Source organism: Rissa tridactyla, chromosome 13 (genome assembly GCF_028500815.1).
Source record: "Rissa tridactyla isolate bRisTri1 chromosome 13, bRisTri1.patW.cur.20221130, whole genome shotgun sequence".
Classification (NCBI taxonomy): Eukaryota; Metazoa; Chordata; class Aves; order Charadriiformes; family Laridae; genus Rissa; species Rissa tridactyla.
In genome coordinates, this window is record NC_071478.1 from 4,485,335 (window position 1) to 4,505,815 (window position 20,481).

The following is a 20,481-nucleotide window of genomic DNA, read 5'->3' on the forward strand; positions in this document are numbered from 1 at the left end:
TATCTTGAAATGACACTTGAAAGTGTTAAGTCAGTCTCTGATCACACCTGGAAATTAGAGGAATGAAGGGCCCTTTGCTTCTTGGGAAATTAAATAAGCAAGGATTCAAAAGAATGGAAGTGTATGAACATGCATGCAGGAGCTGCCAGCCTTTTGTTCTTATAAATAAACCCTAATCTTCATCGTTCCGAGTCTCATAAACCTGCGTGATTCATAGTAAAAACTGAGTCTAAACTCCTAGGTGAGGAGATTGTGCTCCTTGCCGTGTTTGTACTGGGAATGCCTACTGTTTGGTGCCCAGAGAATTTTGACAGTGTTGCACTTACCCAGGAGCAAGTATTTTAAAATTGCCATTTAAAATTGCCATTTAAAAATTGCCATTTAAAATTGCCATATTGCCATTTAAATTGGCATTTAAAATCAATGGGTTTTGGCTTTCACAGATAAGTTCGTAGGTAATTTGGACATACTTGGTTGGAAAGGCATCTTGCTCGTACTTCCTTAAAAATGTAGTCAAACAAAAGGGCACTTCCCAAGCACTCTTGCCATAGGAGATGCTCACCTGCAGTAGGATTTGTTGGGGTCTCTGTATATAGTTTCTCCTACCCCTTGGGAGATTACTAGACTTGAGGAGGCCTTGAAGTAAACATAACTTCTGCAAAAGATACTCTTTTGGAGATTTTAGTGCACCCTGATTTCCTGGTTCAGAATAAGTATCTGGAGTTCTACGGATTTTTATTCTGACATTCGCTTCTCTGCTGAGCTGGAGGAGTGTGGACAAAGGGTGCTCCTGACTGTGGGTCTTGGTCTTCTGACTTGCCCTCAGACGTGAATAGCAGAGGTGTTAGCTGCATTGTCTGCCTGCCTGACCAAGTCAGACAGGAGAGACTGGAAGAGTACAGGAAAAGAGCAGCAGGTGGGGAGAAAGAGAATGGGAGGAGTGGAAAATACAGTTGTCTCTGAAAGAACCATCTGAAGTAGCCTGCCAAGCATCTTCCATTGCTATCAGGCTTGTGCAGCTTTGGAGCAGTGAGCTGATAATTCGTCCTGCAGCTACGTCAGTGGTGCGAGTGCAGGGGAGGTAACGATCGTCTGGGCTCAGGGTGGGTGAAACCACCCCATTTGGAAGCAGCGGTCTTAGATTTGCTTGTGCCAAGTGTGACATGGCACCTTTAAACGCACCAGTGGAGAAAGCGTGCTGCCTGCCCAGATTGTAGAAATTGGAAGGCTTGGGAGAAAAAATAGTATGTCTGCATGGATAGGGACGTTCTAACAGTTTATGTTTAATAAATCAATCTGTCCCTACTTCCTGGGCCCTTATTTGCAACTCTGTCAGTCTGCATAGACTTTGTGCTCGTCTAGATTCCTGTTAGGCTTCAAAACAAATGGAAAGGAGTCACCCGAGGGTCTCTCACTGTGGAATTGGGGCTTTCTGCATTACAGGCAGGCTGATGAATGAAACATGCATTGGAAGGCTCAGGTGAAATTGTATTATACCCATCATCCCCCTTTCAGACTATTCGGTCTGCATTTAAAGAGGGACAGGCACTGTCTTCTGCCTGCGGTAGTGGGAATCGACTGCTAAAAATCCACTCGAATGTGCATATTGAAATCCTTGGCTGTACATTAGCATGTGAAGTGCCTAGATCTCCTAGTTGCCAGATTACTTGCGCTGCATGATTGAAACAGGGTATATTTCTCCCGTGTTCTACCGAACAAGCTTCCAGCAGTGTTTCCTCTAGTCCTAAGCACTGATCAGTGGAGAGTCCCTGTTTGCATATGATTCAAATTTGAGTAAGGCTTCAGAATTGCCTTCTTGGCTTCTCTTTAAAGACAAGACAATTCAACATCATAACTACTGTTAAAGTAAAAGGCTTCTACGATGTTTTTATTGTGTTTTTGGCACCATTGCTGCACTCTGAGAAAAATACTAAAATCCAGTGAAAAAACAGGCAGAAGAGAATTGGCTATTTCAGTTTTTCCTTGAATTAGCACTGAAAGTGGCATCCTTCCAGAGAAAGTGTTGCAAGGGGAATAGCAGTAGGCATATTATGAACAAAGGAAGGAAATGTTGGCTCTGCAAAGCTGGTTGTAACTGGTTTTAATGTTTCAAATCAGTAGTAAGTAGTTACAAAACAAATGAGAGTTTACTGTTGAAACCTTTAAGATGAAACCTCAGTTTACTTTGGGCCACGCTAAACCTTATTAAAGCTCGCAGTGTGCAGCACGGGCACCTTTGGCACGTAACGCCGATTGGTTTAATAGCATTTGAACTGCAGAGTTTTACTTAATTGCATATTTGTGCTCTTCACCAGTAGTAGCTCAAAATATGTTTGCGAAAACAAACATGTTAAACACTGAAATTAATTAAACCTGGTCTCTTAATTGCTCTATTCTGGCATTTTTTTCTTTAACTCATTTAATAGCACATACTTGAAGAATTTGCCCAAACTGAGTTTTTCTCAGAGTGTTTTTTTAATTTGCCTTTACTTAATGTGAATTTCTGTTGCATAGAATTGTCCTTGGGATTTTTTTTTTTCCAGTTAACAGGCTTTAAAACAAGAAGCAAGGTCTTTGATGTCTAAACTTCCTTGCTTAGGAGATGTCACATTAAGCAGGTACAGAGGCAGTGGGGGCTAATTGAGTGTTACAGCTCAAGCTCTTTGTTTGACCAGTTTTCATTTGATCTTTAACTTGGGTTTTACCACGTAGAAAAGGAATTGATTAAAAATTTGGCTGTGTCAAGGTGTCATGTGAATTGCTCATTCAACAGCTCAGAGATATGAGGCACCAGATAAGGGGGAGGCAGAGCCTGGGCAGTCAGTATCTTGTCTGTTATTACTGCCAGTCGGCACTCATGGCAGCACTTCATGTTTTAGCTGCTACTTTACTAATAATCTTAAGAGCAGTATTTTTTTGGAATTAGGTGAATTTATTTTTTACAAATGTTCTCACTTTTCTTGCTCGCTAATGTTGGTAAAGTCTTGTTTGACTTGCCGCATTTTTAATCTTGGTGTGCCACGTGCCTGCCTAGCTGTTTGTTCCAGGAAAATAGCGATGTGTGCCTTGAGGTACCCTTCTGCTACATTTAAACTTTGCCTGGATGCTCATGAGACCATATTGTCTGACTAGAAGTCTGCCTTTATCACTTGAATTTCTCCGAAGTGGATTTTCTTTGAGTTGTAGAGGTTAAACTGATGTTGCAGTCTCACTTGTGACTTTCATTCTAAAGTGAGAGAGAAAGGAAGAGCAGTGAAGCTTGCTGTGCCCCATGGTATACTGGATCCTACTGGGAAACTTAGCATTAACTGTTCACGCTTTACTCAGATCTGTAGCCTTCATTAGGTAGTGGAGATTTTGTTTTGACTTGTTTTTCTTCCCCCCAGTTCATCTTTATCATTATAATTTTTAAAAGAACCCTGCTGAATGTTTATGTGGCTTTTTAAATAAGAAAATCAGTGGGTTGAGTAGATGAGTCTTAACTGAGTTATTTTATTCATGGTATCCGAAATAGCCCAGTAGTGTATGGAGTTTGTCTGAAGTAATTTAATAGAAATTAATAGAAACACAGAAGATTACCTCCACCAGGTGCTGTTATCAGTCCTCCTAACTCATATTTATCTAATCTCACTGGCAGTAGAGGGAACTCTTCTCCAATGAAGTAGCGTAGAGGCAAATTTCAGTTTCCTAACTGACATAAGCAGCCTCCAGCTTGCATGTGGTGTAAAATCTGAGAGGATCAGACATGAAACACTGAATTAATGATGTTAAGCACAGAAGCAGCACTGGTCTGTCTGGGTTATGGCAGTGTGAGCTACAGGGTCTGGATACGGTAAATGTAGAGTTTCCAAATACAAGTGCTTTACTCTTGCCTCGCTGTTAAATGTTCTGTTTTGTTACTACTTAACTGTGGATTGAGGTAGAACTGTGTTACTATGTAGTTTCAGATGAAATTTAAATATATCTTCTGTTTTTATAGTATATCTTAAAAGCTGTTTGTGTGAAGGGAAACAGAGACGTTTTCTTTGCAGTTGGTATACCTTAGAAATCTACAGGCTATTTGGAGGGTTTTTTTTGTGAAGCGAAATGGGGAAATGCATTGGGCTGTTAATGGGTGGGAACATTCCTGAAGTTTTACTATGAAAATGATCTTTGCGAGGTGGGAGATGTATAATCAGGTTGAATATGTCTGTGAGAGCGACTCAAAGCTTTGCCTGAATTCAGCCATATAATGTGAAAAAATCCACCTGTATTTATATCTGACGTCTTCCAATTTTTTCTCTCTCCATATCTGTTGTAGTTCCTTCAGAAACAGGTAACTTTTTTGGCAGTCACTCTCTGTCTCTGCATCTTGCCTTTCATAATGCTTTTGTTACCATAATATATAACGGAAACTTAATATCTTTGCTCGCACATTTATGGCACTATAAAACATGCATGCGTAACTTCACAGAATCATTTAGACTATCTTGCAGTTAGTTGGTGACTTCTGTTCTCACCCTTGATTTTTACCTATTCTGAACAGTTGAAAATGCAACGATTGAAATTTTGCATCAGCACGTAGGTAGTACCGTGATAACGACGGCTCTGTTTCAGGAGAATTTACGAGTAATCCCAGAACGTGCCTGCTAAAGGCATTGCATTTAGTGAGGAGCTAAAATATAATCTCACTTTCCAGTGTTAACCTCCAGCTGTGTAGGTATTGTCACAGCTTGGCTTGGCAGACTGTGACATCTCGCAAGGTGATTGACGCAGGTTTTTGCAATTTCACACGAGCCCTAACAGCGGTGTGCCTGGTTAGGTGTCTTTCTTTCATTTGGCTTTCTTTTCTTGTTTTACTGATTCTTTTGTATTTGAAATGAATGTTTAGCTAATAAGATCTTATTTTTCATACATTTTCTATAATGTTTTGTTTCATATAAGCTTATTAACAATGCTTAATTGCTTACCCATAGTTCCTTTGGTCTTTGTGTATGAGTTGAGCGAGCATTTCATGAGATAGTGCTGCATATTACTAGACAGACTATGCACAGTTAACTTTCAGGATGGATCATACCAATATATGTGCAAAATTCACTGTGAAATTGGGTAAAACACGAGTAATAAGCAATGTCAGCAGTCTCCTTTAAAAAATGTTTAAAACCTGTAACATCAGTGGCCAACTTTATACGTTGTGAATTCTTTTCACGATGGCTTTAAAGTTCATTTTTCTTAGTAAGATTTCAGATCTTGCCAAAAGTTAATTTAAGCCACATTCTTCCATATCTGGCACTGCCTGGTGGTTTCCTCTCATCTTTTCTAAAGCCTGAAATGTTTGCTCCTTATTTTATCAGTAGAATGATAATAGGAAATTCTAGATTGAAGGCTTTTTTATTTTAGGCTTATTTATTTATTTATAAGCTTATAACAAGCTTATTTTATTTTTTTAAAGTTCCTTCTGTTTAAGCAATGTAAGAATTTGCAGGCAGCTCTGAGATTTAGTTGCTTACAAATGTAAAAGCTTGGCTTCCTTGATGAATGGCTTTGTACATTATTTTTTTTTTAACAGCATTTTAACATTCTAGTATTATTCCTTCTTGAGTCTGGTTTGAATGAAACATGAACAAGTGAAAATAAAAGCTCATGATCTTTATTTTTTTTATAGACTTTTTTATAATTTATATAAAAAATAGCAGACCCTTACTGCTTAATGCACCTAATGGTGTATTTATTTTCATATGTTGTTGAGAACAAGAGGTAGAGAGTTTCAGAATCTCGCTGTGCGATTTGGGTGAGCTGCTTCTTGAATAGCTCTTGCCGGAAAGAGGACATCTCCGTTCATCTCGCAGTGAGCGGGTGCACCAAGCTAACGGATAATTGAGTTACGCTACAAAGGGAGTAAAAGCGTGTGCGTGCATGCTGGTGTGCTGAAGAGTTGTGGAAAGAGAAGAAACTCGGGTATTTGAAGGGAAACTTTCATTCTGCCCATTTATTTAGGGAATGGGATTGGGTTACATTCATGCTTTTTTGATATTTGCATAATATGTTAGCGTGCAGTTGCCTGGGCTGTTTGGAAAAGCATATTATACAAGTCTGGGGTTTACTAGAGGAATGGGGATCCTCAGGTAGTTGGGGTTTTTTATTTGTTTGTTTTTCAAAAACATCCATGTAGTTTGTGTAAAATATTTTGAAATAACTGAAAGTAATTACTGCTATTCTTTGGTATATTAGAAGTTAGTCTGTACTTCCATAGTTATCCTAAGTATGAACTAGGCACCTTTCCAACGCAGTCCTGTTGAATACAGCAACTACAAGAGAAGGTGAATGATATTTAACGTGCCTGCGATTCAGCTGTATTGGGTTGTTCCTCAGGTAAACTAGCGTGTACAATGTCTTCTGTGCTTAACCAAATTGATTTCACCCCCATCCCTCCCCACTCCCTTGTAGATGCTTTTACTGATTCAGCCATCAGTGCTAAAGTAAATGGTGAACACAAGGAGAAGGATCTTGAACCATGGGATGGAGGAGAGACCACCGCTACTGAGGAGCTTGAGGCATTAGAGACAGATGTTGTAAGTAACGCTTTTTTATCATCTGTGGCAGTCTATAGAAAATAAGCGATTTCTCTGGACATGCCTTGCAACGATTCCTTAATTTTAAGCTAGTAATGAACGTTTGACTAAAATTGCTGGGCTACATTGTATGGATATATGTTCAGCCTTTGCTAGCAGCTGCCACAGTACTTTTTTTACAATTTGAATAAGAATAGCTGGATTTGAAATGCCGCTTTTGGCAAATGTTGACAAATGGCAGCTGCTGTGGTAAGGGACTTGTTTGACTCACGGACTCCAAATTCAGCAATACTCTGAAGTGATTTACGTTTAATCAGAGCATTCCTGTCTGACTATCATTGCATTTGGAAATTATGGCGAAATTGTGCTTAGCTAACTGTCTCTGAGCTAAGATGAAGGAAATTAATGGAAGTCTGACCCATGACTTAATAAGCACAGTTACATGGTTATGAATCGTTAGATGAGGAACATGGCCTTAAATGACATTTCCTGATATATCATAGCAAGTCAGCTTTTACTCAACCATGAATTCTTTTTAGCAAGGTATTCAGACTGCAGTATGTTAAAGAAAGAAGATAATATTACTGATTAGAGGAGAATCTAGTCATGTTACTGTGGAGCGTATTAACTTTAGGTAGAACAGTTATCCTGTCAATTTTAGTGTACGTATTGTACAGCTGAGATTATTAGAATACTTAATACTGTCAGTGCTTTTATAGAACATTCAAAACATTTATCGTTGTGCTTGAGTGCTGTAATAGCAATTTCACTAAAGTGGGGAAGTTGTGCAGATCAACAGGGGTCTTCTGCCTGTGGTGTGTGTGTCTCAGATAATTGCATTAGTGCATTTGGAAAGGTTCAGCACTTGCCACAGCGAGGGACACTTAAAATGTTCAGAAGTGTCAATTTGCACTTTCTGGAAAAGGCATTCATGTATTTTATTTCTTGCTAGCCAGTAATCTTCTAGTACAGGGTGGGCATGGTACTCAAAACACCACCACCACACAACAAACTGGCTTTTGAAGGTAAAAATCTGTGCATCTGACGAACAAAGTTCCCTGAAATAAATTGTGGCTTTAGTAACTTTATTATAATCTGGACAGTGAATTCATAGGCCCAGGAAAAAGGGCAAGAGGTTTAACTTCTGCCATCAGCCCTTAATTTTAAGGGAATGTGTTTCCAGTGTCATTTTGAAAAACAAGCATCATTTTCTTCTAGTCTAATGGATGGGATCCCAATGACATGTTTCGTTACAATGAAGAAAATTATGGTGTAGTATCAACTTATGACAGCAGTTTATCTTCTTATACGTAAGTTCCAAAATATTTTGTTACTAGATTTGTATTTAATGTTCTCCCTGGCTTGACAAACTTTATATTCTGAAGATAATTTTACATGCTTTCTAAAGTTGTGGAATCGAATAACTGAAAAAGCAATGAATGAATAGTGCTTAAGAAATCTTGCCAGCGTTCTGTGAATAGTTAGATGTAGTAACCGTTATATATTCCCTTAAATGGGCACAGTTCATTCCCATTGCAATATTTTCTGAATTTAGGCATGCAATAATGCTTATTTCTTAGAAAATCTTTTATGAATAAGGTGGAAAATACCAAATTGTGAAACTATAATCTGTCTCTACATGGCTGCTATACCTGTAGTTTGTGTTTAACCTAGCGCAACAGTTTGACTAACCCTAATTTTATTGAGTCAATTGATCTGATTGTTACTGGAATGTTGAAAGGTGGATATTTGAGGGGGACTTGTGTGCTGTGGATAACTTGTTTAACAGACTTTTCCAGATCTAAACTAAAGTTTCAGTTACAGTGTAGTAGTAACCTGAAGATAGAAGTAGTATAAAGCTTGCTCTGGCTATTTTGGCAGTGTGGACCTGTTCCCAGTAGTCTGCAGCTATAATGTTAACTGCAACTGCAAAACAAATTAATTGCAGATGTTCAACAGCCATTGTGAAATGTTTTTTATGTTTTCCCACTCTTTTAACCCCCAAAGTGTAAACTAATTTTTGAACATCCAGGAATTGCAGTGAATATTTTGATTTTTATGTAGAATTGGAGCACTTGTCTACAAGTCTCTGGTTCAACGATCTTATTTTTACTATTTTGTTAAAATAGACCTGTAACGTGGTGATAATCAAAGTGGTTTAATCGGCTTATATTTGAATCCTGGGGAAGCTGTTCTTTCGTATAGTTCACTGCTTTTTGTACTTTTGAACTTTAGTCTTCCATCTTTCTGCTTCATGGATATTAATGGAAACAGATTAAAAACATGAAGGTGGCTTTAAATTGCCAGAGACAAATTCCCTTGTTTCCTAGTCAAGCAGCTTCTTGGCGTATCAGTCTGCTAAACTGGGAAACTCTTTTCCTGATGTTCCAAGTATGTGACGAGCAGCAGTGTAGCTAACTGCTTATATCTGCAGCTGAAGGATTGTAAAGGATTTATTGGTTGATTGTTTTCTCTTCCTGGAGCTAAGTGTTAGCAGGTACCGTTTGTCAAACTGCACAAGGGTACAGGTTTGTGTTCTAGCAGCGTACTGCATTAGTATGTTCATCAGCTGCTGTACCTGCTTCTCCCATCAACAGGGTTCTGAACAATGTCATCTTGCCCAGCCCTGTGTTTCTTCTTTAAGGGCCCTTTCCCTGTTAGAAAATGTACAATCATTCTTTTGCTTAATTAGATTGCCATCAGTCCTACTGCATACATCCCTTCATTTTTTTCAGTCACTTTACATAAATTAGGATGTGTTGGGTGTTCTCCTCTCTTGTCTGTGTGCTCAATACGGGGTGAGCGAGGTTTGTATGCGTATCTTATTTGAGCCAAAGCTTTACGCTGAAGGGTAAGGTTTTTATTTAGTGTCCTCACAGTTACCATTGTTAAGGTAGATGTCCCGCTAAATGTTCCAGCTGTCCAAAAATGTATGTGGGGGGAAAAACTTGTGATGCAGTAGCTGAGCACTGGCTTGGAATTTGGCAAAGCCACTTGTTTTCCTACTTCTGTGACCAACACTTGAGTAATCTTGCATATATTATTTCATGCTTGGCTTGTATCTCCACCCACTTTCTTTGTTCTTCATTTTTATATTATTGAAAATATGTGCAGTAGTGATTATATAATGCCCAGCGTAGTGTGGTCCAGCTTCAACTGTGTTCTGTATTTTTATGTAGTTTATTCTGAAGTAAGGTTGGATGAAACAACTCTTGGAACTCAGAATCAAAGACAAAGCGCAAAGTTGTTTTATAAAACCCGTACTTCAACAAAAATTAGAACAGGTGAAAACCAAAAACGTGGGTGGACAGAAGGAAGTGCCAGGTGCGATGTCCATCTCTAGTTATCTCTTTCAGTAGTTCATTGCTAATGTATTGAATTCCTACTTGGTGGCTTTCCTAAGGGAGCTACATATGCTTTTTGTGATATGCTATTACCTCATATAGATACATGGAATGGATGGTTTTGAGGTCCTTGGACATGGCAAATAAGTCATGGGTTTCTCATCCCGTGCTCTCATGTACTGCATTCACCTTTCCTGCAGTTATTCATAACAGCAAGAGCTGAAATTCTACGGCTGGAATTATCAAAGAATTAAGCATGTAACTCTCTAATTTCAGTAGGATTGGGGACTCTTCTGTCTGTTCGGAATGTGTAAATAGCTAAAGAAATTCAAACTTGGTCTTTTACGGTAGCTTCCTATCTAAGCAACAGACTAAGGCTTTTTATTATGAATATACTCAACTGTGTTAAAAGTTGGAGCCTTTGCATGGCTTTAGGGACTGGGGATTTTGCAAGTCCTATGGAAAAGCTCTGCACCCTGACCTCTCCAGGCAGGTAAATTACACTAAATTTGCATATAATATCAAACCAGTTCAGGAATACTGACATACTTACAGCGAGTCAGTGAGTCTGCTGACTTAAAAGCAAGTTTTTTTACTCTGACTTGGTTAGAATTAACACTATGTAATTTTTGTAGCTCCTTTGTGCTTTTGAATGCATTTCAGAGATTCTTTTCCTTTCCATTGTCTTTTAGGGTGCCATTAGAAAGAGATAATTCAGAAGAGTTTTTAAAACGGGAAGCCAGAGCAACTCAATTAGCAGAGGAAATTGAATCAAGTGCCCAATACAAAGCTCGGGTTGCCTTGGAAAATGATGAAAGAACAGAAGAAGAAAAATATACTGCTGTTCAGAGAAATGCTAATGAACGAGAAGGACATGGTGTGAACACTAGGTACTTGCATATACTGTGAATAGTATTTTTATTTAAATGATGTGCATATTTTGGTACAGTAGCAATTTACTCATTGAAACTGTGCTTTTTCAGCAGGGCTCATTAGGTTAGGAACCTTGGGTAAACAATCATGTGCTGTTTTTGGCACTCATGTGAACGTGTACACCTCCGCCTGGCCCTGTATTATCTCTGTAGTGAAACAGACTTCCCCATTTTGATATGTCACTGTGGTGAATTCATACCAAATTACAGGAAAGGGCAGTGGTTTCAGTATGTCACGGAGAATTTCAGGCATTAGTACTAAATCATTCAGTGTCTGTGGGCTCATAGAACGTGGACTGTGTGGTCAGTATCAAAAGCCAATTCATGAGGTGAATGTTAGGTCAACATCTGATAGTATTTAGGGTTTTCCTTTAGCTTGATTTGAGAAAGATAGAAAATATCGGCAGAGCACTTGATCAGGTACTTTTCATTGTCTTTCAGTCCTGTCTTAGCACTGATAGAAATTTGCTGTGTTTCAGAGAAAATAAATACATTCCACCTGGACAGAGGAATAGAGATGTCCTGTCCTGGGGAAGTGGAAGACAAAACTCACCAAGGATGGGCCAGTCTGGATCGGGCCCACCAATTTCAAGGTCTGGATCCCACACTTCAGAATTCAGTCCTAACTCTGGAGCAGATCAAAGAGTAGTTAACGGAGGTAAGTATCTGAAGTCTAAATGAATGTGCCTTATAAAATTGCAGTCAATTATGTTGAAACTGCATATGAATGTGGTCTTAGGAGACGTATTTCATAAGCTAGGTTAGCATTCATCATTTAAGACAGAGGTGGTGATTTTGATTTTGGGCTTAAGTTCCTCATAATGGAACACACATTTGACTGCACTGTATGTAGCTTTGTGGAGCAGAAATGTCCCTCGTTTTCCTTCTCAAACACCTTTGTCTCGGATGATGGTGCAATATGCAGTTTTAAAGATTAAAAATTTCTTTATGCGTTACTTCTGCTAAGCTCCGTGTGGAGGAGTAGCAATGCTGACACCTAGTGAAAGGGAGGTGGCAGCCGTGGAAGCATCACTCTTCCTTTCTGCTGCATGGATCAATTCTGTTTCCCATGAAAAAGAATAAAGCAACTTGCTGACTTTACAATGATGTGTGTGGGGAGAAAAATAATTGTTGGAAAAATAAGTGTTAGGGGAAAAGGAATCAAAAGCCTTCTCTCCAAATAGCTATTTGAGTATTTTCTGCTATACACATGGGTAATATTTATAAACAGACATCACTGGGCACTGTATAGCAGGAGTCGGTGTTTCATAAACCAAACACCGTTTTTTGAGATGGATTTCAGCAGTAGCCTGTCCTTGAGGCATTATTTTTATAAGTTAAAAACGCTGTAGTATGAGATTGCTGCAAATAAATGAGAAATGTGTAATACTCAAGTGCCTCTATCTGGAGAGGAAGTCTGAGAAACATCTAAAGGTAAGTGAGACTTCCTTTTTAAATACGGAGTCAGCTGTATAAAGGGTGTACAGCTGAGTCTTGCCCAAATAATGCTAACCTTGAAATGTGTTTGTAGTATTTGTGGTTTCTGTCATCCTATTACTCTGCTGAATGAACATCATATACACAAAATATTCATAATGGCTTGTGAATTCAATTTCTTTGTTTTGGAAACAAAGAACCCTATATCCTAGATTAAAATACTACATTAATACTTCAGATAACTGATAAAGGCATAAATGTCAGGCATCAGACACTGAACACCGCTGTTTTTTGTAAAGATACAGTTCCTAGTATTGATATTGCTCATCATTTGGTTTGAAAGTAGCAGTTTGTGTAGTGAATACTATATGTGAACCACTGTTTGAGAACCTCTGGTAGCTATTTAAAGACCTTGTCAAGAGTGATGCATACTGTAGAACATATATATAATAGGCTAACAGATCAAACTTTACTGTCTATTCCTTAGTAGTATTTGTAGATTCTAATTAACCCTTTGGGGAGTTTGTGACATTCAGATGTTAAATTTGACCCGACGTGGAGGAAATAACCTTGCAGAGACTATTTTATTGGTTGCAGAAATAAACGAATCTATCCCCAAAGGGTTAAACATGAAAAATCATTTTGTCATATTTTACTTTTTTTTTTCTGTTGACCTTTTTCCCCATAATTTTTCTTTAGTTTTTATACTTTCCTTCATATCATTTGTTCTGTCAGGTGTTCCCTGGCCATCGCCTTGCCCATCTCCTTCCTCTCGCCCACCTTCTCGCTACCAGTCAGGTCCCAACTCTCTTCCACCTCGGGCAGCCACCCCTACACGGCCGCCCTCCAGGCCCCCCTCGCGGCCCTCCAGGCCCCCGTCTCACCCCTCTGCTCATGGTTCTCCAGCTCCTGTCTCTACTATGCCTAAACGCATGTCTTCAGAAGGTACAATACCACGATTTGTTCATGTTTTTGTTTGTCTTTGTTTAACTCCTTTGTGAGTTTAATTACAAAATTGTTTTTCCTCTTCATTACTTAACCTATAATTTGTGTTTAACTTTAGTTTATCAGACTATTTCTATTAACCTTTTTATTTGAAGAACTTTACAAAAACAAAATAAAGCTGTGAAATTGCCCAAGTTGGTACGAAATAAACTCAGCTTTGTAAACGCTGCTCAGTGTCTTAACTTAACCAACAGCAACATGCAGGACCTGATAACTTTAGAGGGCATTTTTAGGAATATAAATTTATATAAAATACCAAATATTTTAATACAGTTTCACAAAAAGCAGTTTCAAATTTAACTAAATAATTTAATTACCTTTTGTAAAAAGACAATAATAATAATTATAAAAATTAAAAATGCTGTATTCAGAGAAGTGCACTGTGGCATGGGGTAGGATAAACTGTTTCAAAGGCGAATCTGTAGAAAATGTTAGATCTGTTTGCATTGAGGCAGGGCAGTAAGTCAGCTCCCTGGTGGTCAATAATAAGCAGAGAAAGGCTAACCCGTGAGGCTTCGGTAGCTGTCTGCAGAAGTATCTGAACTAAATTTATTTGTCCTCTCAGGGTACACTAAGGAACACATTTTAAAATTTTTATTTTATTTTATTTAAGTGCACTTAAAAACTGTCCTGCACAGCATGGTCTAGCAAGCCTGGAAAAATGCAAACCGGTTATACTAAACTCACTGGAAACTTGCAGTCTCTGCTGGAGCTGGCTCCACTGGAGCCACGGGGGAGAGAACAGTCGTCCCGCTAATTGAATCAGTAACGCTGTTCCGCAGCTTGCCTGATAAATGCTCGAGATGGTCCATAACCAGAAAGTGGATGGTAGTAGGCATGTCTGTGTGGCGTGCTACTGTCAATTTATCAATGATGTGAGCTTTTCGTTATGTAGTAAGATATTGAGAATCCACATGCAAATTCAGTTATTTTTTAGCGCTTGCGATTGATTTGTCAGGCATGCAGTGAACTGCTGCTTACTGCAACGTTTAATTTCTGCTGCTAGAAGAGGATTGCTGGAAAGTGTGTATTCTTTAAAATACTTGCCTGTATGTAATTTGGATTGAAGTGTACTTTAGATTCATGGTTGAAATAGAGGCTGACATTTATAAAGATTTATGTAACCAGAAGAGGTGCTTGATGGTTTAGAACCTTATCTGAAACCAGAAAGCCATTATCTGAACTGATCTCTATTATTGACCTACATTAAAAATGAACTGTAATCAGCCAGATTATCTTCTGTTCATACACAGTTTTTCCTTTTGAAATACCAACATTTGAGTCTGGTCTTGTAAAGAAAAAGTTTGTTAGGTTGTACAGACTGTATTGCTGCTTAGACTTGAGCATTACTGTTCTGTGGCAGCTGTAGAAGCTGTTCAGAATTACTGTATTCACTTATGACTTTAGCTTCTGGTGTTAAATATGCATGACTTGAACCTTGGGATAACAGTAACTTGTTTAGTTGCAGTTTTGCTGACTTGTAAATGAATTGTGACCTGCTGCAGGCAATTCAGCCTCGATGCAGAAAGCTCTGCTGAAATTCCCCAAGAGCATTGGTCAGCCAGTGGTGACTACTCTGTAAATACACGTTTGGTATCACTGACCACCTGACAAAAGGGATGAAATTTTTTTCTTTTCTGGAGAATGTTTGATAGCCTGGAACTGTGCTTATCCGGAGGGAACCGGGCCACTACCCTTTTTGGCTTGTCTTGCAGTAAGCAATATTGGATGCTTCGATGCAAATATTTTAAATCCAGGACTTGCATACCTGTTTCAATTCTGATAAAGCTTCTAATTAACAATGAATATGAGCTGTCGTAGCTCACAGCTCAGCTCACTCGAAGCGATGAGTGTGTTGGTACTCTGGCTGGACCAATGGCTTGGCCTTTTTAGTCTTGGGGATCCTGGTTCTAGTCGATGTCAGTGTAAATGGCTTGACTGTATTACTACGTTATTGAGAGTTAATAGATTAAATCCAGTTTTAAAAACGGTATGTTTGGGTACTGATAGTGATGGACATTAAGTACTTATTGTGTGGGGTTGTCTTCTTTTTCTCAGGGCCTCCACGGATGTCTCCTAAGGCACAACGGCACCCTCGAGGTCACAGAGTCTCTACTGGTAGGGGTACAATTTCAAGTGGCTTAGAATTTGTATCTCATAATGCACCAGGGGAAGCATCTACTACTGCAGTGGCACGAGGCAGCCCTTCAGGTGGGACGTGGTCATCAGTTGTCAGTGGGGGTAGGTAAAGCTTGGCTTATTGCAGATGGCTTGCCAGGGCTACTTTAGAGTGTGAATGTTAAGCAGAATACTGCATTTCTAGACAATTCAGGCTCTGAATAAACACTGGTCTGCTAACTTAGCTTGCTTAAATGAAGTGGGAGAAGGATGTACCCAGATAGCTTAGTAAAGTAGTTGGTGAGTTGGTCCTTCAAGTGCAATATTGTCTTAACTGCAGAGAAGTTAAGTCAGATGGTGTGTGAAGAGAAAGGAAGGGAAGATGTGGAATTAGTTGTTGAAAGAAGTTATTTTCAGGAAAGTTATTGAAAGGAAGAAAAGCTATATATTTTCCATTGCATCACTGAGCTTGGTTAATGGCAGCGTAACTGGGTTGTGGTTTACAAATGAAGGAGGTGTTTGGGTAGAGGAATGTTGGTGTTAACAGAGAAGATGAAATGATATTCAAGTTAAGTTGGATGTATTTTTCCTTTTAAGATGATGCAGGTTTTAAGTGGTCATTTTGTGTTTGTCTAAGTACTGTAGTAGCGGATATAGTCAGTGTCTCTTCTTTTTTGAATCAGTTAACTTATTTTTTTTAATATTTGACTTGAAATGTAAAGCTCAGTCTTGTGACACAGGCCCTAGTCTTGAGCTTTTGTAGTTGGGACCATGTTCCAGTGAGTTGACAGCAGCTGGGTGCTTTTTTGAACTGAAGGGGAAGTGAGTGACAGTTCAGAGTCTGGTACTCTTTAACAGGGCTAGAATTCTAGAAGAGTGTAGTGGGAATGCATTTTTCTGAAGGAAGGTATGAATTAGACCCCCCCCTAGACCCATTGCCTTGTGGAAAAGATTTCAACTCTTCTGTTCTGGCATTATCTCTGATTCATCTTTGCTCTCCATCCCCCACTTTATATATTATTATCATGCAAGTAGGACTGTTAAATGACTTAGCCCTCTTTCTCCTTGCTCACTTGAAGTTAATATAAAATGTAAAGCAACAAACTAGCCACAGTGGGATGAGCAGGAAGCAGGAGGTACAACTTACCGTTTAAAGAATATACAACTTTCCTTGCTGCTTTAACACAGAGGCAAAAATATACATCAAATAATCCTCTTTCAATAGGATATGTTGTTTTTTTTTCAGCTGGCAAACCTCCAAAAGAGGACGCTGTAAAATGGATGTGTTTTTTCAGCCCTTTTAAAAATGTTTTACATCTGTTTGTATGGAGACCTGGCCACCTTTTCTGTTCTGCCTGAAACTGTGTTAATGTGAGCTGTTGTAGTTGTACTTCTGGGGGGCTGGGGAGCATATTGCAGTTTCATGGTGGGACTGCAGGGCAGTGGTGTATATTAGGGGACAATCTGCAGAAAAATCACACCACTTATGTGAAATGCTGCATTGTAAGGAACTAGGAGATGTACCTGAAAGGTAAACAGGTTTTCAATTACTATATAATGTTCCACTAAGTATTTTAAAGCATGTTTTTAGTCATTTTAAAAATAAGCAAACTGCTGAGCAGCTGAGGAAACTTATCCTATAACTATTTTTTCCTCTTTGTTTCTAGTTCCGAGATTATCCCCTAAAACACACAGGCCTAGGTCTCCAAGGCAGAGCAGCACTCCCACGGGACCAGCTCTGCCTTCTCCTCAGCCTGGTACTATTCCCACTGAATCTGTTGCCATGCCTGTTCCAGCTGCCTCTCCTACACCTGCCAGCCCTGCATCCAACAGAGCAGTCACCCCTTCCAGCGAAGGTAAGTACCCTTTGCTAGCTTGGAGATGCTCCCTTTCACTAATCTCTGACAATGAATATGCCTGTAGAAGAGCAAAGCTGCTTTCTAAATGATGGGAAAACTTCCGATGCATTTAATTTTACTGTGTAGTGAATTCCCCTTTTCTCATGATGCTAGTGTTACACTAAGGTTGGAGATGCTTTTTGATAACTCTGTGTGCTTAATTTTTTATGCACTTCAAAGAGTATGGGCTTTTAGGTGTTTGACTTAATTGAGGATTTTTCAAACTGAGTTCCTGGCTGTTTTCTGATTTAAAGAAACGTAGCCTACTGGTTTCAAAGGATATTTGACCATAGTGAAAGGAAGCGGGGGGTGGAAAAACATTCAAGAGCACAGTGAAATGTCTAAGAACTCTCTAAATCTTTGTAGCATTCTGTATCAAGAGCTTGGACTATTGAGGGTAATTTGCTCTCAGTTTATATTTATTTCAGCCTGGCTGAGGTTCTGTGCTTGACTGGGACGTTTTCATTTGGTGGGGAATGGGGAAGGATAACCCTCCAGGCCCTAACTAGGTAGCGCAAAATGTGTAACTTAACAGTTTTTCTTTCGTAAGCTAAACATGGTTAAATCTTTCTTCTGTTTCTGTCTTGCAATCTCCCTTTGGTCAGTTTGAGAAGAGAATAACTTTGGCAATTTCTTTTCTAGCTAAAGATACTAGGCTTCAGGACCAGAGGCAAAATTCTGCAACCGGAAACAAGGAGAATATAAAGCCAAGTGAGACTTCTCCTAGTTTTCCCAAACCTGAAAACAAAGGTTTGTATTGAAAACTTTTCATATGTACTTGAGTAATGTAGGAGTTCCAAGCACTAAACCTGCTATAATGACTGCTTTAGTTAGCATTTTAAGTAAGACTTGGAGACAGTCTGGCTTGGGTGTTCTACAGCGAAAATTTGGTCATGCAGTTGCGAATTTTAAATGGATTTCTTGACTCATTTCATCAACAAAATGTGTAGAGATGCTCATGTGGATGGTGTGATTTATTTTCATGTGGGGTTTTTTCTTTTTTTTTTTTTCTTTTCCCTGCTCACAAAGCTGTTTTTCAGCTGTCTTTGGACTGAATGGGTGTTTTTACTTAGAGCTACGCTCACAATACTTCTGAGCATTGTGATCGGCATAGTTTTTTGTAACTGTACTTCTTCGTATTATGCCTTAAATCTGGCTTTCTCTGCAGCATTGTTTGTCATTCAGTTCTCAAAAAAAATCTTTTCATGTTGTTGAACTTAAAATCATAGAATCATTTAGGTTGGAAAAGGCCTTTAAGATCGTCAAGTCCAACCGTAAACCTAACCTTGGTCAGTGTTTCACCTTTGCTTGCTGTGTCTTGAAATGCTGGCACATTACGTTTTGAGGGTTTTGTTGCATGCTCCTTTGTGTTCAGCTGAGTTCTGCAGTCCCTGCACCTCAGGGCTTCTGTCTTGCTACGATGCGTTAGAGCTATAGACATGTCAGTTATGTAATGCTGTGGTTTCACAGAGTATTTTTGTGTGCTCGTGCACGTAGTTCATGAAATTATACCACGTTACAGCTGAAACATCACAGTATTTCATTTTTGGATATGCAAACGTTACCTTTTTTCCAACTCAGTAATGTGTAGAGGTTGTATATAAAACTTGTATTAGAAATGCTTGGACAACGTTGGTCTTATATTTGGCAGGTGTATCTCCAATTGTTTCAGAACATAGAAAACAGATCGATGATTTAAAGAAATTTAAGAATGACTTTAGGGTAAGTTTCTTGGAATGTTAACTTAATGGTATCATAGTTCTCACGTGCATCCAGATTATTTTAATGAATTGAATACACTGCATATGTTAACACAAAAACAGGTCCTTGCTACTCGTGCTTAATTTATGAAAATATCTATAAGAATTCGTGCTAGATATTATAAAATCAATGCTGACTCTTACTAGTACAATTGCCTAATACGTGTAAATGTGCATATTGACTGTACACTGAAAATAGTACTTGAAACCTTCCTGATCATTAGGTACAAATTATTATCACATTTACACACTCCATATGGAAGAGCTGTTTCAAAATTAACTAAGGGGTTTTGTGGAGGAAAATCGAAGATGAATTCATATTACTTATTTCCTAGTTACAATGGTTTATTAAATCACGTTAGCTTTTCAAGCATTACTGTTAAATCACACAGGCGGATGAGTCGAGAGGGTTGTCTTAAGCTTTCCTGTCACTTTCTAATCAACATATAGGTCAGTTGAGTCGCTAAATAGCTTCTTTCACAGTGTAGGCTTGAAACATTGTCAACGTTCATAGATTTATTTTCTAGTAGAAATGGAAATGTGTGTTTTACAAAGTAGTTTTCCAGATATTGAGGCCTGTGGGAATGTATTTTACTCTGTGTATGTGATAGCATTAGATTCTTTCCCTAGTTCTGTATATCAATTTACTGAATATATTCCTTGGGTTTTTTTCAGTTACAGTCAAGTTCTTCTTCAGATGCAGTGGATCAGCTGCTAAACAAAACCCGAGAAGGTGAAAAATCAAGAGATGTAGTTAAAGAAAAGACAGAATCAACCCCTAAAGAATCTATCATAGAAACTGGCAGTAATACTAACTCTAATGGTGGCAGTAGCAAACCTAATAGTCCAAGTATTTCTCCTTCAATAAGTAATAGTTCTGAGCAAAAGCGAGGGCCTGAGGTAACTTCACAAGGTGTACAGACATCTGGGCCTGGAAGTAAACAAGATAAAGAGGATAAAGAGGAGAAGAAAGATACTTCTGAGTGAGTAATTATGCCTTTTAGAATAAGCACGTTTGTTATTAGCATTTAGCCATTTGTAGAAAAAGCTATTCTGAATGCGTAATATCTTACTGTTTATATGGCCAATAGAAGTTCTCTCTGTTACGCAGAGAAAACAAGAGGTGAAGTGACGGTACTGAAAGTCATCTCATGAGTCAGTGGCAAAGCTGCATATAGAACTCTGGTCCTGTTGATGCCTAATCCATGCATAAATGCTTATTTAAATGTTTCCCTGGCTCGCGTGAGCTGTAGTAACAACAACTGGAAAACTTTTTTATGGACAAGTATAGTAAGAGTGGCTTTTTGCATGCCATGTGTTGTTTGAGTTCTCAAAAATCTGACTCACAGATGGAAATGAGGTATTTCATCTCTTTAAAATTTTAATTGTTAGGGAGTTCTGCCGATACACTTGTAAAAGAATAATGCTGAATACAA

The 20,481-nt window shown here is 38.7% G+C and overlaps 1 protein-coding gene across 16 annotated transcripts in view; it reads left to right on the forward strand.

Moving 5' to 3' along the window:
• ATXN2 (ataxin 2) overlaps positions 1 to 20,481 on the forward strand; it is a 52,456-nt gene that overhangs the window by 11,707 nt on the left and 20,268 nt on the right. For 6 of the 16 annotated variants that reach the window (XM_054219681.1, XM_054219683.1, XM_054219682.1 and 3 more), the window contains exons 6-15: positions 6,427 to 6,551; positions 7,770 to 7,861; positions 10,588 to 10,785; positions 11,307 to 11,485; positions 13,000 to 13,209; positions 15,328 to 15,510; positions 17,055 to 17,243; positions 17,928 to 18,035; positions 18,937 to 19,007; positions 19,721 to 20,028. In XM_054219681.1, the coding sequence (XP_054075656.1) occupies positions 6,427 to 6,551; positions 7,770 to 7,861; positions 10,588 to 10,785; positions 11,307 to 11,485; positions 13,000 to 13,209; positions 15,328 to 15,510; positions 17,055 to 17,243; positions 17,928 to 18,035; positions 18,937 to 19,007; positions 19,721 to 20,028 (1,663 nt within the window). Of the gene's footprint in view, positions 1 to 4,300; positions 4,316 to 6,426; positions 6,552 to 7,769; positions 7,862 to 10,587; positions 10,786 to 11,306; positions 11,486 to 12,999; positions 13,210 to 15,327; positions 15,511 to 17,054; positions 17,244 to 17,927; positions 18,036 to 18,936; positions 19,008 to 19,720; positions 20,029 to 20,481 lie in introns of those variants that run through there. The other 10 variants (XM_054219678.1, XM_054219680.1, XM_054219679.1 and 7 more) reach the window with 7 other exon arrangements.